This window comes from Tasmannia lanceolata, unplaced genomic scaffold (genome assembly GCF_043159265.1).
Source record: "Tasmannia lanceolata isolate RefF3 unplaced genomic scaffold, GAP_Taslan_0.1 ptg000020l, whole genome shotgun sequence".
NCBI classification, from domain to species: Eukaryota; Viridiplantae; Streptophyta; class Magnoliopsida; order Canellales; family Winteraceae; genus Tasmannia; species Tasmannia lanceolata.
The window spans coordinates 15,846,579-15,864,660 of NW_027518697.1; the positions used below are offsets into that span (position 1 = coordinate 15,846,579).

Below are 18,082 nucleotides of genomic sequence, written 5' to 3' on the forward strand. Positions count from 1 at the left end.
GCTCAAAACATAGAAGTTGTTAGGTAAAACATTTTAAAAAACTTTCATGTTGAGACCTCTGGCCAAATCTTTCCGGAAAAGTAGCTTTTACAATATGATGCTTGAAATAGGGTTTCAAGTAAAACTGAAATCTTAAAATTAGTGTATCTATTTGTAAACTCAAAACTGAGATAAGTCATAAACATAAAATTTATTCTACATATTATTTCCAGGAACTTTTATGTTCATCTCTCAGGCAAAATCTCGCCGGAGGTGACCCAAAAATATGAAAATCACCATTTAATGTCTTTAAAACTGCAGTTTAGTAAAACTGCTATAACTTTCTTAATTCAAAACCAAATCATGAAAAATTTATATGTAATCATACTAGATCAAAAATATCTACAACTTTGTAGTTGATCAAAATTGCTAAAAATGAGTGTAAATCACACAGGAATCAAAAGAATCAAGAAAGACAAGATTAAACTTCCAAATTTTAAGAAATTTCTTCTCTTTTTCCACTTCTTTGCTATCAATATTTAGTCTCAAACACTTCCAAATCACTAATTAAATAACATATATATTTTCTCCAATTTTTGCACGAATTTCTCTTGAATTTTCCTCATTTTTCTCTTGATTTTATCATAACTATAATGAATTAAAATGGATTTATAACCTTGCATGAGAGAGAGAGAGAGAGATGGCACTTAGACTTCCAAGTATCACTCCCCCCTCTCTCTCCCAGTCATGCTAATATCTAATACCCAAAATGCCCTTGACTATTAGACTTGGCCTTTTATTAATTACACTTGGGGAAGTGATATTTACGCCCCTTTTGATTACTAGGGACACCCAGTGCCAGTGCATCAATGACTAAAGGGGGCTAATGTACTTGACGTCAGAAAAATCCAGAAAAATTTAGTGGGTTTGATTGCCCCGTACACTGGCGTTGGGCGTCCCTGGTGATCAAAAGGGGCGTAAATATCACTTCCCTTACACTTGTGCCACTAGTGAAATTACCAAAATACCTCTCTAGCTTAAATAATTAAATAAATCAAATAATAAACACTAATCTCACCTAATCACTTAATCACTCTTATTATCTAAATCACTTAGGATTAATGTTAAACCCAAAACTTGGTCCTTTGATATACTTTGGAGACAATGAGCTATGTGTGCATAATACATATTCGCTCCTACCACACTGGGACAACAAATCTCTTTTCTTTCCTGTCTTTTTTCGTAGATTATATGCAGGTTTCTCCAAGTAGAACAAGTTTTTTACAAAGAAAAATCAGTATGCATATTTTTCCAAATAAAAGGTTCTGAAAATCCAGTTTGGAATTGATTTGCAGGTACCCTACCTTCTACACCCTATGATCCGAACACTAAGAGGCCAAAGTCTCCAATTGTGTTTTCATTTTTGAAGATCCAGTTTGGAATTGATTTGCATGTATTTCCTGTTTTTTCTCAGTATAATTTATCTTGAACTAACTGTACATAATCCATGAAAACGCTGCCCATGGATGATATTGATGTAAAACATACCGGTATTTATACAACATGGTAATTTAAATTGTTCTTTCTTATTGATTGTCAGGGCAAATAGATTTCTTTTTAATTTTTTTTTTTTGCTCTGAATTGGGTTTCTGTTTGTTTGCATTTCATATGAATGGGGGTTTTCCTCTGTCGCGCCTGTAAATTGCACGGCCTACTAGTGTTTAGATATAGTAGGGTGCCCATTTCTACCCAAACCCATGCATATGGTGTGAGGCCTACTATTTTACCTCATGATTTGCTGGGTGGGTCCCATGATCTCCACGCAAGCCCATGCATAGGATGGGGCCCACCAATTTCACCCAAGCACAGCATGGGCCGAGAATGCTAGTGTGCTGTGTTTGTATTATAGCTATAGGGGGGAATACTTTTATGTGTGAGCCAGTGTGCCTGTGTATATAATAGCCATAGGGGGAATACTCTTATGTACAAGACATTTAATGCTCGGTTTGGTTGCTCATTTTGGGGGATTGTAGGAGTTTCAAATGCTTGAGATCTTCCAAAGATCTCCCCAGAGCATGTTTGGTTGTCATTTAGACCTTTGAACACTAGACAACTTCTAGAAATCATTATTGCTTTTCATCCTAGGTGGCGCCTACGTGGTGGAGATGTTTCCCCCCATAATCTTCTCTCCAAATTTCTTTGAGGAGAAGATCTCAAGAAGTTCTTGTCTTATTCTCCTCTCTCTCTCTCTCTCTCTCTCTCTCTCTCCCCATTTTGGTAATGGCACGCTACATCTTCTGCTAATCTTCTGGCAGATTGCCGCGTAACCAAACACCACAGTACCAATCTTCCGCATCTCTTCTCCCATTCTTCCATGCTTGTCTTCTCCCCTTTGACCACTTCTACTAATCTCTCACTCAACTTCAAGCAACCAAACAGAGCATTAACATTTATCCAACAATTTACATTTGTAAGGTATCTCATGCGACAGTGGGCCATCCAAGGTTTTAAAAACCTCACAATATGTTTCATAGCTATAAAAAAATTTATATTTACAACGTTTTAAATAACCTCAGGGACCATCCAAGTTTTCCTATAAAAAATTTATCTTTATAAGATATTTAATAACTTAAAAATTACATTCATAAGAAAAATTAAAGGGAAGTGATATATCCGCCCCTTTTGATTACTTGGGACACCCAGCAGCATTGTATCATTGACTTTGGAGGGGCTGATGTACTTCATGTCAGAATATTCAATGTGGCTGATTGCCACTTACTCTGCTGCTGGGTGTCCCTAGTAATCAAAAGAGGCTGATATATCGCTTCCCAAAATTAAATTGACATTGAATAAACTTGGGGAACACCCATGTTTTCCCATTATAAATATTGTAATACAATGTAAAAATAAGTGATTTTGTGCATCTAAGTTTTCTTATTATATATATATATATATATATATATATATATATCCACTTTTATTATGTGCTATGTAGGGTATTTAGGGATTTGCTAGCATCCATCTGTGGTGCCGGGTACCTTGACAAAATTGGGTGTCTGCACGATTGCAGAAGGCATGTCGCGGATGGCCTGTTGCATTTGAGAACAGCCATCTCATGAATGAAAACAAAATCTGCTGAAAAGTGAGCCTGTTGCATATGAGAACAGCCATCTCATGAATGAAGACAAAATCTGCTGAAAAGTGAGCACGTGTGGCTGCTCTCAGATGCAACAGGCCATCCACAAAATGCCTTCTGCGACGGATGCTAGCAAATCCCGGGTATTTAATATCTATTGCAAGTTTACATTTATAATAGGGTAGTGATAAATCGACCGCCAAATATCTTAAATCGACCCCCTATGTGTCTTTGTCTCTCCTCTAACCTAGAGGAGAGACAAAGACACATTGGCGGTCGATTTATCACTGCCCTTATGATAAGGTTTTGAGTAACCTTGTTTTATTATATAAACTATTTAATGCACATAGAGCAATTTATATTTCCAAGGTTTTAAATAAGCTGGGGGGCTTGTGGGCATAACAACCCAAGCTTCCCTTTTGTTTATTTACATTGGTATTCAAGTTATTTGTAGTACAGGATAAGGTTTTAAAAGACATAGGAGCTTGTGCAAATGCATGACAGATCAAGCCTTTTGGTTTATTTATTTCCATTGGTATTCAAGATTATAGGATTGCTCATGTGAAGTTCGTGACCATAATTTTTGAGTTATATGTATAATATAGAAGTAAATAGTTTTAAATAGCATTGGGGCCTGTGAGCACCGTAACCCAAGCTGTTCCCCTATTTATTTCCACTAATATTAAAGAGGGATTTGCTAGCGTCCGTCGCAGGAGGCATTTCACGGATGGTCTGTTGCATCACTGCACTATCTGTAAAGAAAGGGAAGAGAAGTTGAAGTTCAGTTGGAATCAATCTGGTCCAGTAGCTTTGGACTATGAATTTGCTAGGCGATTTTGCGGCTCACTTTTGCATGAGAGAACAGCCACCTCAGATGAGTTAAATGAATAATACAAAAATGTGAGCCTGTGTGGCTGTTCTCTCCTGCAAAAGTGAGCCTTGAAATGACTTTAAGAAATTGCCCAGTAAATCCCGATATATGGATAAGGTCTTAAATAGCTTAGGGGTTTCTGCCCGTGACTATCCAAGCTTATCATTTATTTGATTTCTATTGGTTTTTGTGCATGTTTGGCAAGCCTAAAAAATATTCCATGGAATATTAGTTGGCCCAGTTGAGAGAGATGGGCTGAGGGGTAGACCTGGCTAAAAGTGACCCGGACCCGCGGCTCACTTTTAGCCATTGAAAGTACTGTACGAACCACATTATAGTCCCATATTTTTCAGAAAGTCTGTAGAGACCTCATTAAAGGATGATGTAAATCGTCCATGTGATGGAACACAACATAAATAGGTAAACCGTATAGAAACACAACATGTGATGGAACACAACATAAATAGGTAAACCGTCTAGGAACACAACGTATATGGTTGTGCCCCAAAAAGGCAAAAATCATTACCATAGGATTATCCTAGCCCTCTAATCTATAGAGGTTTCCATAAAAAATAATATGCAATTCCTCCATAGATCAGAGGGCTAGGATCATCCTATGGAAATGAATTTTTGGGCACAACCTATTTTCGTTATGGCCCATCACATGGACGGTTTGGATCATCCTATTATAGTGTGGGAATAAAAACAGCAAAAAACAAAAACAAAAAAGAAATCCCTAGGTGACCCGTGGGGTCCGGGTTCACCAAATTGTGACCCGTAAAATTCTAAGTCATTTATGACCCGGCCCGTACCACCCACCCATACGGGTTGCGTGAAACCCGACCCGGCCCACCCCGTTTGCCAGGTCTATGAGGGGGAGAGGCTTGATAAGTTGGGAGTGAGGGGAACAAAAAAGCCCCTAAAAAACAAAGGAAAAAACCCCAATATGAAGGGGCCATTTGGATACGAGGATTTTAGAATCCGGGATTTCTTCAAAGTTGTAGCTAAGAGACGAGAAGAAGCGGACCGGCCGTCGTTTTTGACTCATTTTTTACTTCTCGCCATTCTTCCCGTCAGCGAGAGAGTAGCAGATCCTCCCTATTTCCAGGTTTTAGAAATCTTAGGATGCAGGATAGATTTTTAAAACCTGATTTTCTCGCTTAAAATTCAATAAACTCTGTCAGGACAGCATACAACAGCTTGATGATGGCCCTCTTTTACAATGTTTTCAAACTAAAAACCTGGATTATAAAATCCGCGTTTGGAAACGGCCCGAAGTAGCATATATTTCGGTTTTTAGGCTCTCTCCACATGTACCTCTTAACTCTTTGAGTCTCTCCCCTCTCCTTGTCAGCTTTTCTTTCACAATTGGGCCCATAAATATTTCATGGAATAATTTTTCATGGTTGTCAAACATGCCCTGGAAAATTCATAAGGAGCTATCAAATCAATGGTCTTTGATCTATGTTTGCTTGGGCAGAATCAGAATAAGATGCTGATTGAGGCACCTGATTCTGGCGATACATACGTGCTTTTTTCCAGAATGAAAATGGAATCAACTGCATCTCTCTAATCACATTTACAGTCTACACAGATTGAAAATATAGAATGAGAAGATTGTCCACTCAGGCACTCACAAACGTCCGGTGAATCGGGATCTCCAACCCAAGTCTTTGAACTGTATATGTAATAGAACATAAAAGCTCCCATTGTTACTAAAGTAACAATCAATGTCATACATAATCTCATAAGTTTGAATGCTATACATGAATATCCAGCACAGACATTTCAAAGCAAACATGTAGCAAAAGCCACGGGGAATGGAATAAAACGGCTACCCGAACTGAAGTAAATGTCTCTAAAACTCCGTATCTGGCACCAGCAAAATAATATGGTGAACTTCCCATTTAACACTAGAAGCAGGCAGGAAGCTTACATGGGTTGAAAATCTTCAAGAACAAAACCGGATGCTTCAATGAGCTCTGAAAAAGTTTGCTCTCCACTCAAAACCTGCAAGGAAAAAACTTCAAATGAGAAAGAACCAAAATCTTTCGAGAAAAGCATGTGCACTGATCTTATGGAGGACCTGTACATAGAAATAAGTAGAATTGGGTACTTCTAACTGATGAAGTAAGTGAGGAATATGTCCACGAAAATAGAGAATAAATAACCCAGTAAAGACGACTGCATTTTTTAGAGCAAATCAGTGAGATCTGTTAATAACATCTCCGACCCATGGAAATGGAATGGAGACTGGAGACTGGAGACTGGCCAGTGATAGTGACAAATAAAATCTTCATGAAGACAGATTTTCTACCTTTCCCTTGATAACCCAAGTTGGGAAACCCTCAATTCCAACATCCTTGCATGCCTCGGCTATTTTTCTTCCTCTCCCGACTCCTGTGGGGAAGCACTCAATGTAGTCCACAATCTCCGCTGCTTCACGCCCAAACATCTGCATGTACAGCAATGAGTAAAGCTGATGAATTGTGTAACTGTGAAAAGCTGTCTCCCATTAGTTGGGGTAAGATGTACTCTACAAACTGGCAACTCCTTGTTTGAAGTCATTTTGTTTCATGACTAGGTTTGATTTCTATATTCTGATAGTAATGATGTAACCGCTTTGGAACTTAACTAGTGAATCGAGTTCTATGAATTGTGGATACGGATTCATGTGTCAAGTGTCGACATGGATACGAGGTATCAACACGGCAACTCTTAAAAATATAGAAACGGGGAAACACCCATACTGCCATACATGTACATACACATAAAATTATTGATTACTAATCATAATTTATTACATGATAATTATGGTATTCATTTAACAAAGTAATAAATCTTAAGATTAAGCATCTATAAGTCTAAAATAAACATGATATGATGAAATAACAATGCATTGATTAATCTAATCTAGTTTTCTTTAGACTCCAATCTGCAGCGACAAAGAGAGACCAATAGGATACAATGAATATAATATTTGAAGAGTTTGTTTGGGATATTAGCTTTAGGGGGGGGATATAATAAGTATTAATTAAAGTAGAGTAAATGGAAGGTTTAATAACAAAAGAGGAGGTAAACACAATATTCAATAATAAAACAGTATATCACACTTGACATGGTACAAAAACATGTCGACATGCTCACATTACATTTTACACATCTACCAGTACGCTTGTAAGTGTCAAAAGAAATGTCAATATGTGTCGACAAGGCTTTCAATAAAGTCTAAGTGTCGGCTAAATCATAGATCATGTTTCATTCGTTGAACTTAAAGAGGAATCAACCATTACCGTTCTCATTACAATAACCAAATATAATGTGAACACTCAGTAGATCTCAGTACGGGTGCAACTCGGGTCGAGGTCGGGTTGAGTTCGGGTCGGCTTCGGGTTGAGGGTTTGGGCAACCTGACCCGAGTGAAACCCATTTTTTATGAAATTTGTTTTTTGTAGGCTTAAAAACTAAGGTTGGGTCGGATTGAGCTCGGGTCGGGTTGAAACTCGTCGGGATGGAAATCAGGTCGAGTCGGGTTGGCATCAACCCGACCCGAGTTGCACCTCTAGATCTCAGTCCATTTCTGTTTGTTTTTGTTTTGTTTTTTGAATGGCAATGAGAGATTTTATTAAGCTAAAGAACAGAGGGTGTGTGTGTGTGAATGAGAGAGAGACCCGAGGACCAAGATGGTCAAAATACAAAGTGAGGCGAATAAAAAGCAAAGGCTAGGAGAGGGGTTTGCTTGGAGGAGTTGGAGCAATACAATTTCCTTCCTCCTAGATTTTGCCTTTCTTCTCGTTGAGATTTGCTTTTATATAGATTTGCTGCTTTTCTCTTTGTATCTTCTTTTGACCATCTCGGTCTTTTGATGAAATTTTTGACCATTCAAAAAAAGGAAAAGGCAAAGCTAGAAAACACCATATTCCGATGAGTACTAAGGGCGGAGAAAATAAAAAAGAATCGAGATAAGGCTTATCGACTCCAGAGTAGGCCAATCGATCGGTATCACTATTGGCAGACGGCCACCACACATGCTGAAATAGAATCCTAAGCCCCCTCAATGCACTCCTGAATTTCTTCAATCGCATCAACAAACCTCCAAGGTTAGGAGGTCCCAAGGTTCATCCATCTGATCGCATTAAGAGAGTCAATTCAACGATGAGGTAATTTAAGTCAATATGCATCAAATCATGTTTCAGAGTTGTTTCGGTTATGTAAACCGAAACGCTACAAATGCGGCATCACGGTTTCAAAATTTGGTCGAAACATGTTGGTTTTGGTTGCCACCGGCCCACCATAACAAAATTCATCGGAAGCTATATCGTTGCCAAATTTCAGTCGATATGTCAATCATTTTGGTGACGTTTTATTGGGGTTTTGATCATGTCAACAGAAATACTACGATTGCAGTATAAGTATTTCACGATTTTGGTCAGCATGCCAACATTTCGACTGAAATGCCTAAATGTTAGTTTCGACTCGTTTGCCAGGTATGTGTTTATATTGAGATTTTTTCCTTCAATTAACTAGATTATCACCCAACAATCGACCATCCACCCTATGGCTTGGTTTCCAAACTCTATTATCCCAGACCTCGATTTCTATAAGTGAACTTGAAACCGATCAATCCCAACAGACACCAACCACAAATAATAGCATAGGCATCAATATTCTTGCCGTTGATGAACGGATCGAGACGGAGGGAGCAAACTCAATATTACCTTAGCTACATGGACGTCCCAACAAATTAATGATTCAGATCATTCAAGTATGTGGGCTTCAGTATACTTTTTGGGAGTGCACGTGTAGCTACATGACCATTCACCATACAAATCTCTCTCTCTCTCTCTCTCTCTCTCTCTCTCTCTCTCTATATATATATATATATATATATATATATATATATATATATATATATATATGAGAAAACTGTTGGTGAGCTTAAGCGCACCATTTTTTTGGTGCGCTTAAGTTGTTATAACGCCTCCCATTCGTGCGCTTAAGCGGGACCCAGCGGGACCCAAACATTTAAACGAATGGGAGGCGTTATAACAACTTAAGCGCACCAAAAAAATGGTGAGCTTAAGCGCACCAACAGTTCGTTCTCTCTCTCTCTCTCTCTCTCTCTCTCTCTCTCTCTCTCTATATATATATATATATATATATATATATATATATGAGGAAAGTGAAGCTACACCGCCGGCATAAAATACAATGGGCCCACATTGTTTTGGTGATCCAAAGAATTCATTTGATTGGCCCTCACATAGATAGGGTGTCCACCAAAAATCAGCTCCATAGGATCATCCCAACCCTTCAAACTGTGGAGGCAAAAATGGACAAATTTGTGAAGGTTTTTACACGTTCATTTTTGCCTCCACAAATCATAGGGTTGGGATGATCCTATGGAGCTGATTTTTGGTGGACACCCTATCTATGTGAGGGCCAATCCAAAGAATTCTTTGGATCACCAAAACAATGTGGGCCCATTGTATTTTAAGCCGGCGGTGTAGCTAAGTTAGCTACACCGGCGGTGTAGCTTCACTTTCCTCTATATATATATGATCCAAAGAATTCATTTGATTGGCCCTCACATAGATAGGGTGTCCACCAAAAATCAGCTCCATAGGATCATCCCAACCCTTCAAACTGTGGAGGCAAAAATGGACAAATTTGTGAAGGTTTTTACACGTTCATTTTTGCCTCCACACCCTATATATATATATATATATATATATATATATATATATATATATGAGAAAACGGTTTCTACACACAAGTGTAGATAAGTTATCTACACACTAACTTAAAATACAGTGGAGGGCATATTGTTTGGGTGATCCAAACCATTCATTTGATTGGCCCCCTCACATAGATAGGATGTCCACATAAAATCAGCTCCATAGGATCATCCCAACGCTACAATCTGTGGAGGTAAAATGGACGTGTATAAACCTTCACAAATCTGTCCATTTTTTGCCTCCACGGTTCGAACTTCGAAGGGTTAGGATGATCCTATGAAGCTGATTTTTTGGGCACACCCTATCTATTTGAGGGCCAATCAAATGAATGGTTTGGATCACCCAAACAATGTGGGCCCCCACTGTATTTTAAGCTAGTGTGTATGTAACTTATCTACACTTGTGTGTAAAAACCGTTCTCTCTGTCTCTCTCTCTCTCTCTCACACACACACACTCACACACACACACACACGCACAGAGATATATATCGTATGGATAAATTTTGAAAGGAAATAAGGAAGTAATTTTTCTATTCTAGCTTAGCCCTGAATTTTCTTCTTTTATAGAACAGTAATGGGTACAGTTTATCTATATACTTTCTTATCCTCTATCTATTTCCTACTGGGATTATTCTTCTCCATGGCTTCTGCATCAAATATCCATTGCATAAGAGCACAACACAGCAGATCATCTAAAAAAGCAAACGGTATGTCAAAATTTCCTTCTACGGCTAAGTGAAATGAGAAGTGATAGGCATTCATAGGAGATCCAATTAATCAAATACACAAAAATTCTCAAAACATAGATTAATACATTATGCAATAATACATTGCCAAATGTGTATTCTGAGGTTCGATTCTCAAACAATTCTACGTTCTTGCGAAGATATTACAACAAGCATCCTAGTTCCTACTTCTTTTCTATTACCATAGATGTCATGGGTCCGACATAAATTCTGTAAAGGGATTTATAGACGAGAAAGTACCTGTTTCTGTTCTAAACAATGAGAACACCAGAAAGCTCCATACATTTTGGCTCCTATTGACTGCAGATGCTTTGCTAGAGAAAGGGCCAATGGACTTGATTGCATTGTTATCTCAGTTTCAAATGGTTGCAGGTCAATGTCAGCCATGCTGTTCAGAATCAAACAGATAAAGACAAGTAAATGATGCCTTTTCATAATAAACATAAACAATGAACACTTGCTTTCATGTGTTTCAAGATGATATACAAAATGGATGCCACAACATCCAAGTATTTGCAGGGGTGCAACTTGGGTCGGGTTGAGGCCAACCCGACCCGACCCAAGGAACCCATTTTTCCAACCCAACCTGACCCGATTTCCAACCCGGCGAGGTTCAACCCGACCCAACCCGAGGAACAATTTCCTCAACCCAACCCGCCCAACTTGACCCGATTTCAATATTGAATCGTGTTTAGACCATCTAAATATGTTAGCCCCACTTGTAGTTCTACTGCCAGTATTTTTACTCAAAAAATATGCATGGATGCCATATAATGCATCTAATTTAGACACTAATGGATCCAATATAGAAAGTCAAATGAAGGGTCAATGATATAGTGATGCACTAGTTTTTAGTTAAGACACTAATGGATCCAATATAGAAAGTCAGAAATTAGGTGCATAAATGTAGATTGAACACTACCAAGAGTGCAAGTGGCATTCCCCAAAAGTCTTAAATATTAAAAGTCTAAAAGTAAAAGACTAAAAGTCTAAAAACGTAAATATTACTAAAATTTGAAGAAGAAAAAAAAAACTTGGCAGAAACTGGTCGGGTTACAATTTGGGTCGGGTTGCCCGATACCCCAACCAGACCCAACTCGATTTTCAGTCGTGTTATAAATTCCCAACCCGAAAAAATTCAACCCAACCCGCCCAAAAATCAGGTTGAACCTGTCGAGTTCAGTTTGAACCCGACCCGGTTGCAACCCTAAGTATTCAGCATTTTTTCTCTGCAATTTAATGCGACAGAAATCTAGTGTTCCAAAAATGTTATTGCCTAGCCTAGAGAAAAGAGAAACAGTTTATGAGTCCAATCCTGTTCCTTCTTTAGTCACATTACTACCTCATTTATTTTTCCTTTTCTCGGTGGCATCACCATTACTACTGTATCAAAAAAAAAAACTAATTAATATCTTCTATCATTTGTTGCCTTCATACATTTTTACCATATTTCTTCTCTTTCTTTTACATTTCCATATCAATCACGAATGAAAAGATAAAGAAGAAAAAATATTAGAAGGAGACCCAGATTATAACAATATGATTCATTAAGGAGGGATTAACAACCACATATATGCTGCTATCTCTATAGTTCCAAAAGAATAATAATGATGACATGATGATAACCAACAACCACACAAAGCAATGGATCATACTGTTATAATTTGGGTCTTGTGAATGGAAGACCAAAACTAGAACAATTAATGCTACTATGAATGAATGGACAATTGAATAAAGATTTTGAAAGCTTCAACTGTTGTGTGGATGTGATGTCTGCTCTTCAAGGAATGACGCCTTTGACCTCCTTGGTGTGATGCATCGAGATTGTCCGTGTTTGTAGCATAACCTTCTTCTTCAGGGTGTGAAGCATTGAAAACTCCTCGGGTCTTGTTGCAGTGATTCCAACCATGGATTTAAATTTCGGTTTCAGTTTCGATTCGCTGAAACCGAAATTTCGGCCGAAATCCCAAAATGTTGGCCGAAATCCGGTATTAAAAAAGTAATATTTTATCAATTCCGTAATTTTGGCCGAAATTTCGGAATTATAATATATTTTAAGGAAAAAAATCAATTTTTCCAAAATTGCAGAAATTTCAACCGAATTTTGGGATTTGGTTTTGTCCTAGGAAAACCACTCGTGTGATGCATTTGGTTTTGTCCTCCAACAACTATTCTTTCTATCCAATCTATCTAAGGTATTAGTTCTGTTTCCAATTTAGTTCCCTCTTAATCATGTTTCCTATTTAGTTCCCTCTTTATCTTCAATTCCAATCCTTGGTTCTTTCTTTCCTTCTCTACCAATCCATTAGATCCATAGATTTCATGTCTTGATCATTTTCTTATTGATAACCCCTACGCAAGCCTTGGTACTATTCTAAGAATTTCATATACGATCTGGATTGTTAGATCTATTCGTCAATTCTTGAGTGTTTCTTGCTAAAAGTGACTTTATAACCCCAACCAATCCAAATCCAATCATATTGTAAACCCTAACACAATTAAATCCCTAACTACGACTTCTTGTCATCTAGTTTCAGATCCTGCAATTTTCATTAAAAAGTCCTTCCCATAGTTAGTCCTATATCAATTGCCAATGGATTTATCATCAAAATTAAGTTTCAAGGACAACACGAGGAGGAGAATGCACTTCTCAATGGCTCGATGAAAGGCTAAGATGCCCCATCTCTTTTCAACATCTACTAATACCATCACCCTCATCAGATTGAAATAACTTCAGGTTCCATTGGTCTTTCACATAAATGTATTGGAGAAGTCCAAAAACAATTGACAACAGCTGATATAACATCAATGCTACTGAACAGAGATACTGATTGGAGTTAAACATGGTTAATCAAATTAAATTGATGAGATAAGTTTAAAATGTTTCTAAAAAAAATGAAGTATAGATTGTTCAGCTTAAAGGACTCACCTAGTCACCTCAGACCCAGGAGTACTATATGAACTGGTTAAAGCAGCAATCACTATGGCAGCTATAGATAATTGCAGACCAACCATTTTTTGTATCTCTTCCAACCCAATATCCTACATAGAGACAAAATAATTAATGGCTGCTTGTGATTCCATTGAAAATAATTTCTCCTCACTTAGAAAAAAATTTCAAAGAAGAACCTTCAGAGTGATGAAGAACAAGCTGAAACCAAACAATACGAACATGATGCTCCAGCTAACTTTGTGCTTAAAAGGTAAATAAAATAAGCACTAGCTTCGGCCATTGAGGTAGTGGTCCCAAGTAAAATCAAGCGGCCATTATTTTCACTCAGTCCAAAAAGTAAATTCTTTCCAGCCAGATGCAGACCAAGGGACGCAACTGATCCATATGCAACCATACCAATTAATGGAAGCGGAACACCTGGCAAATGCAAAACTAGCAATCATGAAATCCTCTTTCAAACATTCACCTGCAATGTAGCCGTATATAAGTCGCTAGTCAAATAGCTAATCCTTCGGTAAACAATGACAAATTCAAGAAACAAGATTTCTATGGAAAAGGAGATACAAGCGCATGAGAACAACACTAAGAACAAAAATAAATAAATAAATTCAACACTATAAAAACGACGATATCACTACCCTCCATTCCAAAAATTTATAAGAAATAGAAGGCCAACAATCAATAACCAAAAATAGGTAGAGGCACTCGGATGGTTTGGCACATAGTTACCAGGGTGGGAAACGAATTCGGTAAGCAAAACGTGAATGGAAACGGGAAACACGGAGAAAAAATAGAGGGGAAACGAGAAACTGGAGATCGATAGAAAATCGCATGAGAAACGCATTGAGAAATGTCTTAGGAAACACATTAGAAACATTCCAGAAATGAAAACGAAACACAAATGAAAACAAATGAAACAAAAGGAAAACATAAAATATATAGTTTAGTAAAATTCAAATTTGTTAATTTCAAATTTCTATTTGAATATTTCGTATTTTTTATTTTTTAATACAAGATATGTTATTGTTTTCCTTTTTAATATCTATTCCACAATTTTTTTGGTGTGTTTTTTCCAAAAGATTTTTGTAATTTTCGCACATGTTTCCCACACATTTCACATACATTTTCTATGAGTTTTCCATAAGTTTCTCAAGGCTTCACACATGTTTCACATAAGTTTCTCATATGTTTCCCAAGCATTTCGGAAACGTTTCCCCAAATTTTTCTATCATGTTTCGGAAACGTTTCCGAAACTCGTTTTAGGGAAAACAAGTTTCCCACCCGCTCAAGAAGTTTCCGGCTACTATGGTTTGGCATTTATAGGGTGTTCCCAAATTTGGGTGGGGACTTTTTGAAGGGATCGACATGTACTCATCTTGGAAGTAAGGGCCAATTTATTTGGTCCTTGAATCCATTAACGGTGTTAGGGAGAAAAACTAACATATTTCCAAAGAAAAGGAGCAACTTGCGGTCGGATTCTACTAGTGATCAAGACTACATTGGTGAGTCGGGTGTTAGCAAGGAAGCACCTTTTTTTTTAAAAATATGAAATATAATTAGAAAGAGGAAAGAATTGAGAATGAATGACCACGTTGGTCATATTAGGGAGTAGACTACAATAGCATCATATAACTTACAACCCTCCTTCCTCTGTGGGATGGGAGCTAGGGATTGGCTTCACTACAAGCTAGGGAGTTTGCATCTAAATTTGCCTCCATTTTTACATGCATAAACGGAATCTGCACCCTAGTCCCTAGCCATGATGTCTTGCGCCACCTCCAAAATATCAGCAAACTTACAAGGGTTATTGCTGATGGGGACCATCTTCGAGCTCAATCAAGCAAGAAGATCATCCCTAGGAACTTCTATTGGCTTTAGATCCAAGTGGGGTACACCAAGTACAATCCCCCAGTAAAATTTTTGGACAGGGGACTATGGTCAAACTGTCCATCATGGGATATTTATTGACTTTGGGTTTTCGAGAGTTAGCATGGCCCCACTTGGTGGTCACATGAAGGATCTAAGAGTCTTCCACCATTTTAGTAAGTTTGAATTGTTGCAAGAGTTTTAGTTTATTTAGGCTTTTCTTTTACTTAAGAGTCCATCTCAGTAGGGTGTTTCTACATTGAATCTTTCTAAATTTAAAGAATCAAAGTCTAGGATTAGTTTCCCCTCTTTTTTTACAAGATTAATGTTTAGACTAGTTGCTAGTTTCTTTTTATTTAACTGAGTCCTAGTAGACTCCAAAGTTTAAAAAAGTAACTCCCTACTCAGGGGAGAGATTTTGTTTCCCAATTAGCGAACAAATACCGTGCAAGGATAGTCTTCTATTGCTTGGAGTTCTATAAAGCATGTGGATCTATGTCCTCAATCTATCCCCTTCTAGGTTTTTCTCTATCTTCTTATGTTTCTTTTTCTTATCTATTGCTTCTCTCAAATTAGAATTTCTCTTCTTTCTTTAATTTCGGGGGATGAAGCCCAAGCCCTTAGATCTCACCTCAAACTTCAATTTTGAAGACCATTGGATTTGGATCCTTAGTCAATTAAAACCCTTGGATCAATCTTAGCAATTCGACGATCAAAAATCTAATTTTGAGATTGAACAAAAAAAACTAAATCTGGAAATTTGCCATTTATGAAGATGCTGAATTTTGATCAGTTCGACCCTCTTTTGAGGTCAGATCATGCCCAGTTTCTGATACCATCCTTAAATCTATTTCTTCTACTGCATAAATAAAATTGTTAAAAATCCAATGGTCCCTAAATCCAAAAGTTTTCAGTTTGTTTTCTTTAGAAGGTCTGGATTGGATTCCACCTGGTTAAATTAGAAAACCAATTGGCGAACCACTCTACTCCTAGCACACCTTCCATATGGTAATCCTATGTCAATTGCTCTTCACTTGGATCAACTTGATTGCATCTAGGGAGTCTCCTTCCACAACGAGAGAGCCTAAAGTGACGCCTTCAACAGTGAATTTCTTTCACTTCCATTGCATTCTTCACTCCAATAGGTCTGAAATATACTAATCACACACAGGTCCCTCGTGGTTCCTAATAATTCCTTATATGCCTATGTGACCCAGGTTACCAATACTCAGCTCATCGAAGTTCATCTTTAAGGATCTCGATGGAGGAGTGGGTCATCGATGGATTACTCTACTCTCGTGATATCAGTGGTTAATGTAGAACTCATGCATCCTCTCTATTACCGCAGCCTAGTTGCACATCACCATTTCTTGCTAATAGATGATCAATTGTTGGGGTCTCACCCAATTCCGTTGCCCAATAGTAAGGAACAACCCAGCGGGCTCAAAATATGACCAAACCAAGTAAGGATTTTGGGGGGGGGGGGTGAAAGATCATAATTCCAGGTGCGGGAAGCAAGGGTTTTTGGGGGCTCAGTTTGCAGTTTTTTTTAATCTGAAAAGCCCCAAATTGCAAATTGGGTCTAAAGCAAGCATAAAACACAGTAAAAAAGGCAACCAAAAAACGAATAAATTATACCGAAAACAACCGCGTAATCGCTGTTGAGAACATCGCTGCAAGTGCCTCCGCCGATAGGGCAGAAAGTAGAGGAATTGGTGAGTTTGAGGTAGGTTAAATATCCAGTTTCTAGAAACCCTAAGGTTCCAAGTCCTGCACTCCATGTGTATGTTGAAATGCTTCTGAGAGAAGATGAAGTCTCAGCTTCTGGGTCGGCGTTTGGAGACGAAAAACATCTGAAAGAAGGGATCCCCACCCTCTGTAACAGAGATTTTCGTTTTCTTTCAATCAAATCAAATACTCAAAGAGAGAGAGAGAGAGAGAGAGAGAGAGAGAGAGAGAGAGAGAACCTAGAAATGGGTTTTAGAAGAAAGAGTAGGAGTAGAGGCGAGATTTGGAGAAGGAGAGAAAGTTGGGAGAAGAGATTGGCCATGACTCCCATATCCTCTTTCTTCTCTACTGATCGATCTGGTTTTCAGTTAGTATAGTCGTGTAAGAAGAACTAAGAAGAGACCTGAAAGGCTGAAATAGATATAGTTGATGGGACCCACAAGAGATACAGTTGGTGGGGCATCTAAATTATAGACCGTTCATCTAATGGGTCCCAACAAGAGAAAAATACTCCTTGCATCTCTTTGTTTGGATACATTTAAATTTTCCTCGGAACTTTTTCTAGTGAGAGATGAATTTTATTAAACCCATTTTCTATGGAATATTTTTTTTCCAAATTCTAAATTTTTAACAAGGAAAATTGTAGGCTTACTGGAACTTTTGGACATTTTTACTATAATTTTCCTTTCCCTGTATCCAAACTAGGGGTGCAACTCGGGTCGAGTCGGGTCGGGTTGAGCTTTTGTTTAAAAAACATGAATAGGAATCAACACGAGCACAGCCTGATTTTAGGTAAAAGCTCAACCCGAATTCCCAAGAATCGACCGAGGTGCACTCCTAATCCAAACACCCAATAACTAGGGATCATGGAAGAGTTGTTAATTGATTCAAAGCATTTATTTTTGCAAGGGCTCCCTTCAGTCTAGAATTCCTCTTATTGTTAAGAGCCCTACCCATTGCCCTTATCTGATTATTTGAGATCTTTGATCTCCTTAACCTGTTGATTTTTGCATGTCTCAAGGCATCAGACTTTGATCAAGCAAATAGGTCATGCGTGCTTTTGTC

General features: G+C 38.0%; 1 protein-coding gene across 4 annotated transcripts; it reads right to left on the reverse strand.

Annotated features, from left to right (window-relative positions):
• Positions 1 to 5,656: 5,656 nt before the first annotated feature.
• Positions 5,657 to 17,437, reverse strand: LOC143854393 (thiol-disulfide oxidoreductase LTO1-like). Of its 4 annotated transcripts, XM_077364349.1 has the most exons (7): positions 17,257 to 17,425; positions 16,928 to 17,165; positions 13,600 to 13,889; positions 13,400 to 13,512; positions 10,711 to 10,858; positions 6,304 to 6,441; positions 5,657 to 5,996 (listed from the first exon to the last, which is right to left on the reverse strand). In XM_077364349.1, exons 3-7 carry the CDS (start codon positions 13,642 to 13,644, stop codon positions 5,919 to 5,921), a joined length of 522 nt encoding a protein of 173 aa, XP_077220464.1. In that variant the 5' UTR covers positions 13,645 to 13,889; positions 16,928 to 17,165; positions 17,257 to 17,425; the 3' UTR covers positions 5,657 to 5,918. The 4 variants fall into 4 exon arrangements, with proteins under 4 accessions (XP_077220464.1, XP_077220466.1, XP_077220465.1 ...); XM_077364351.1 differs by lacking the exons at positions 13,400 to 13,512; positions 13,600 to 13,889 and having other exon boundaries at positions 17,257 to 17,437; XM_077364350.1 differs by lacking the exon at positions 13,600 to 13,889 and having other exon boundaries at positions 16,928 to 17,426.
• Positions 17,438 to 18,082: the final 645 nt, after the last annotated feature.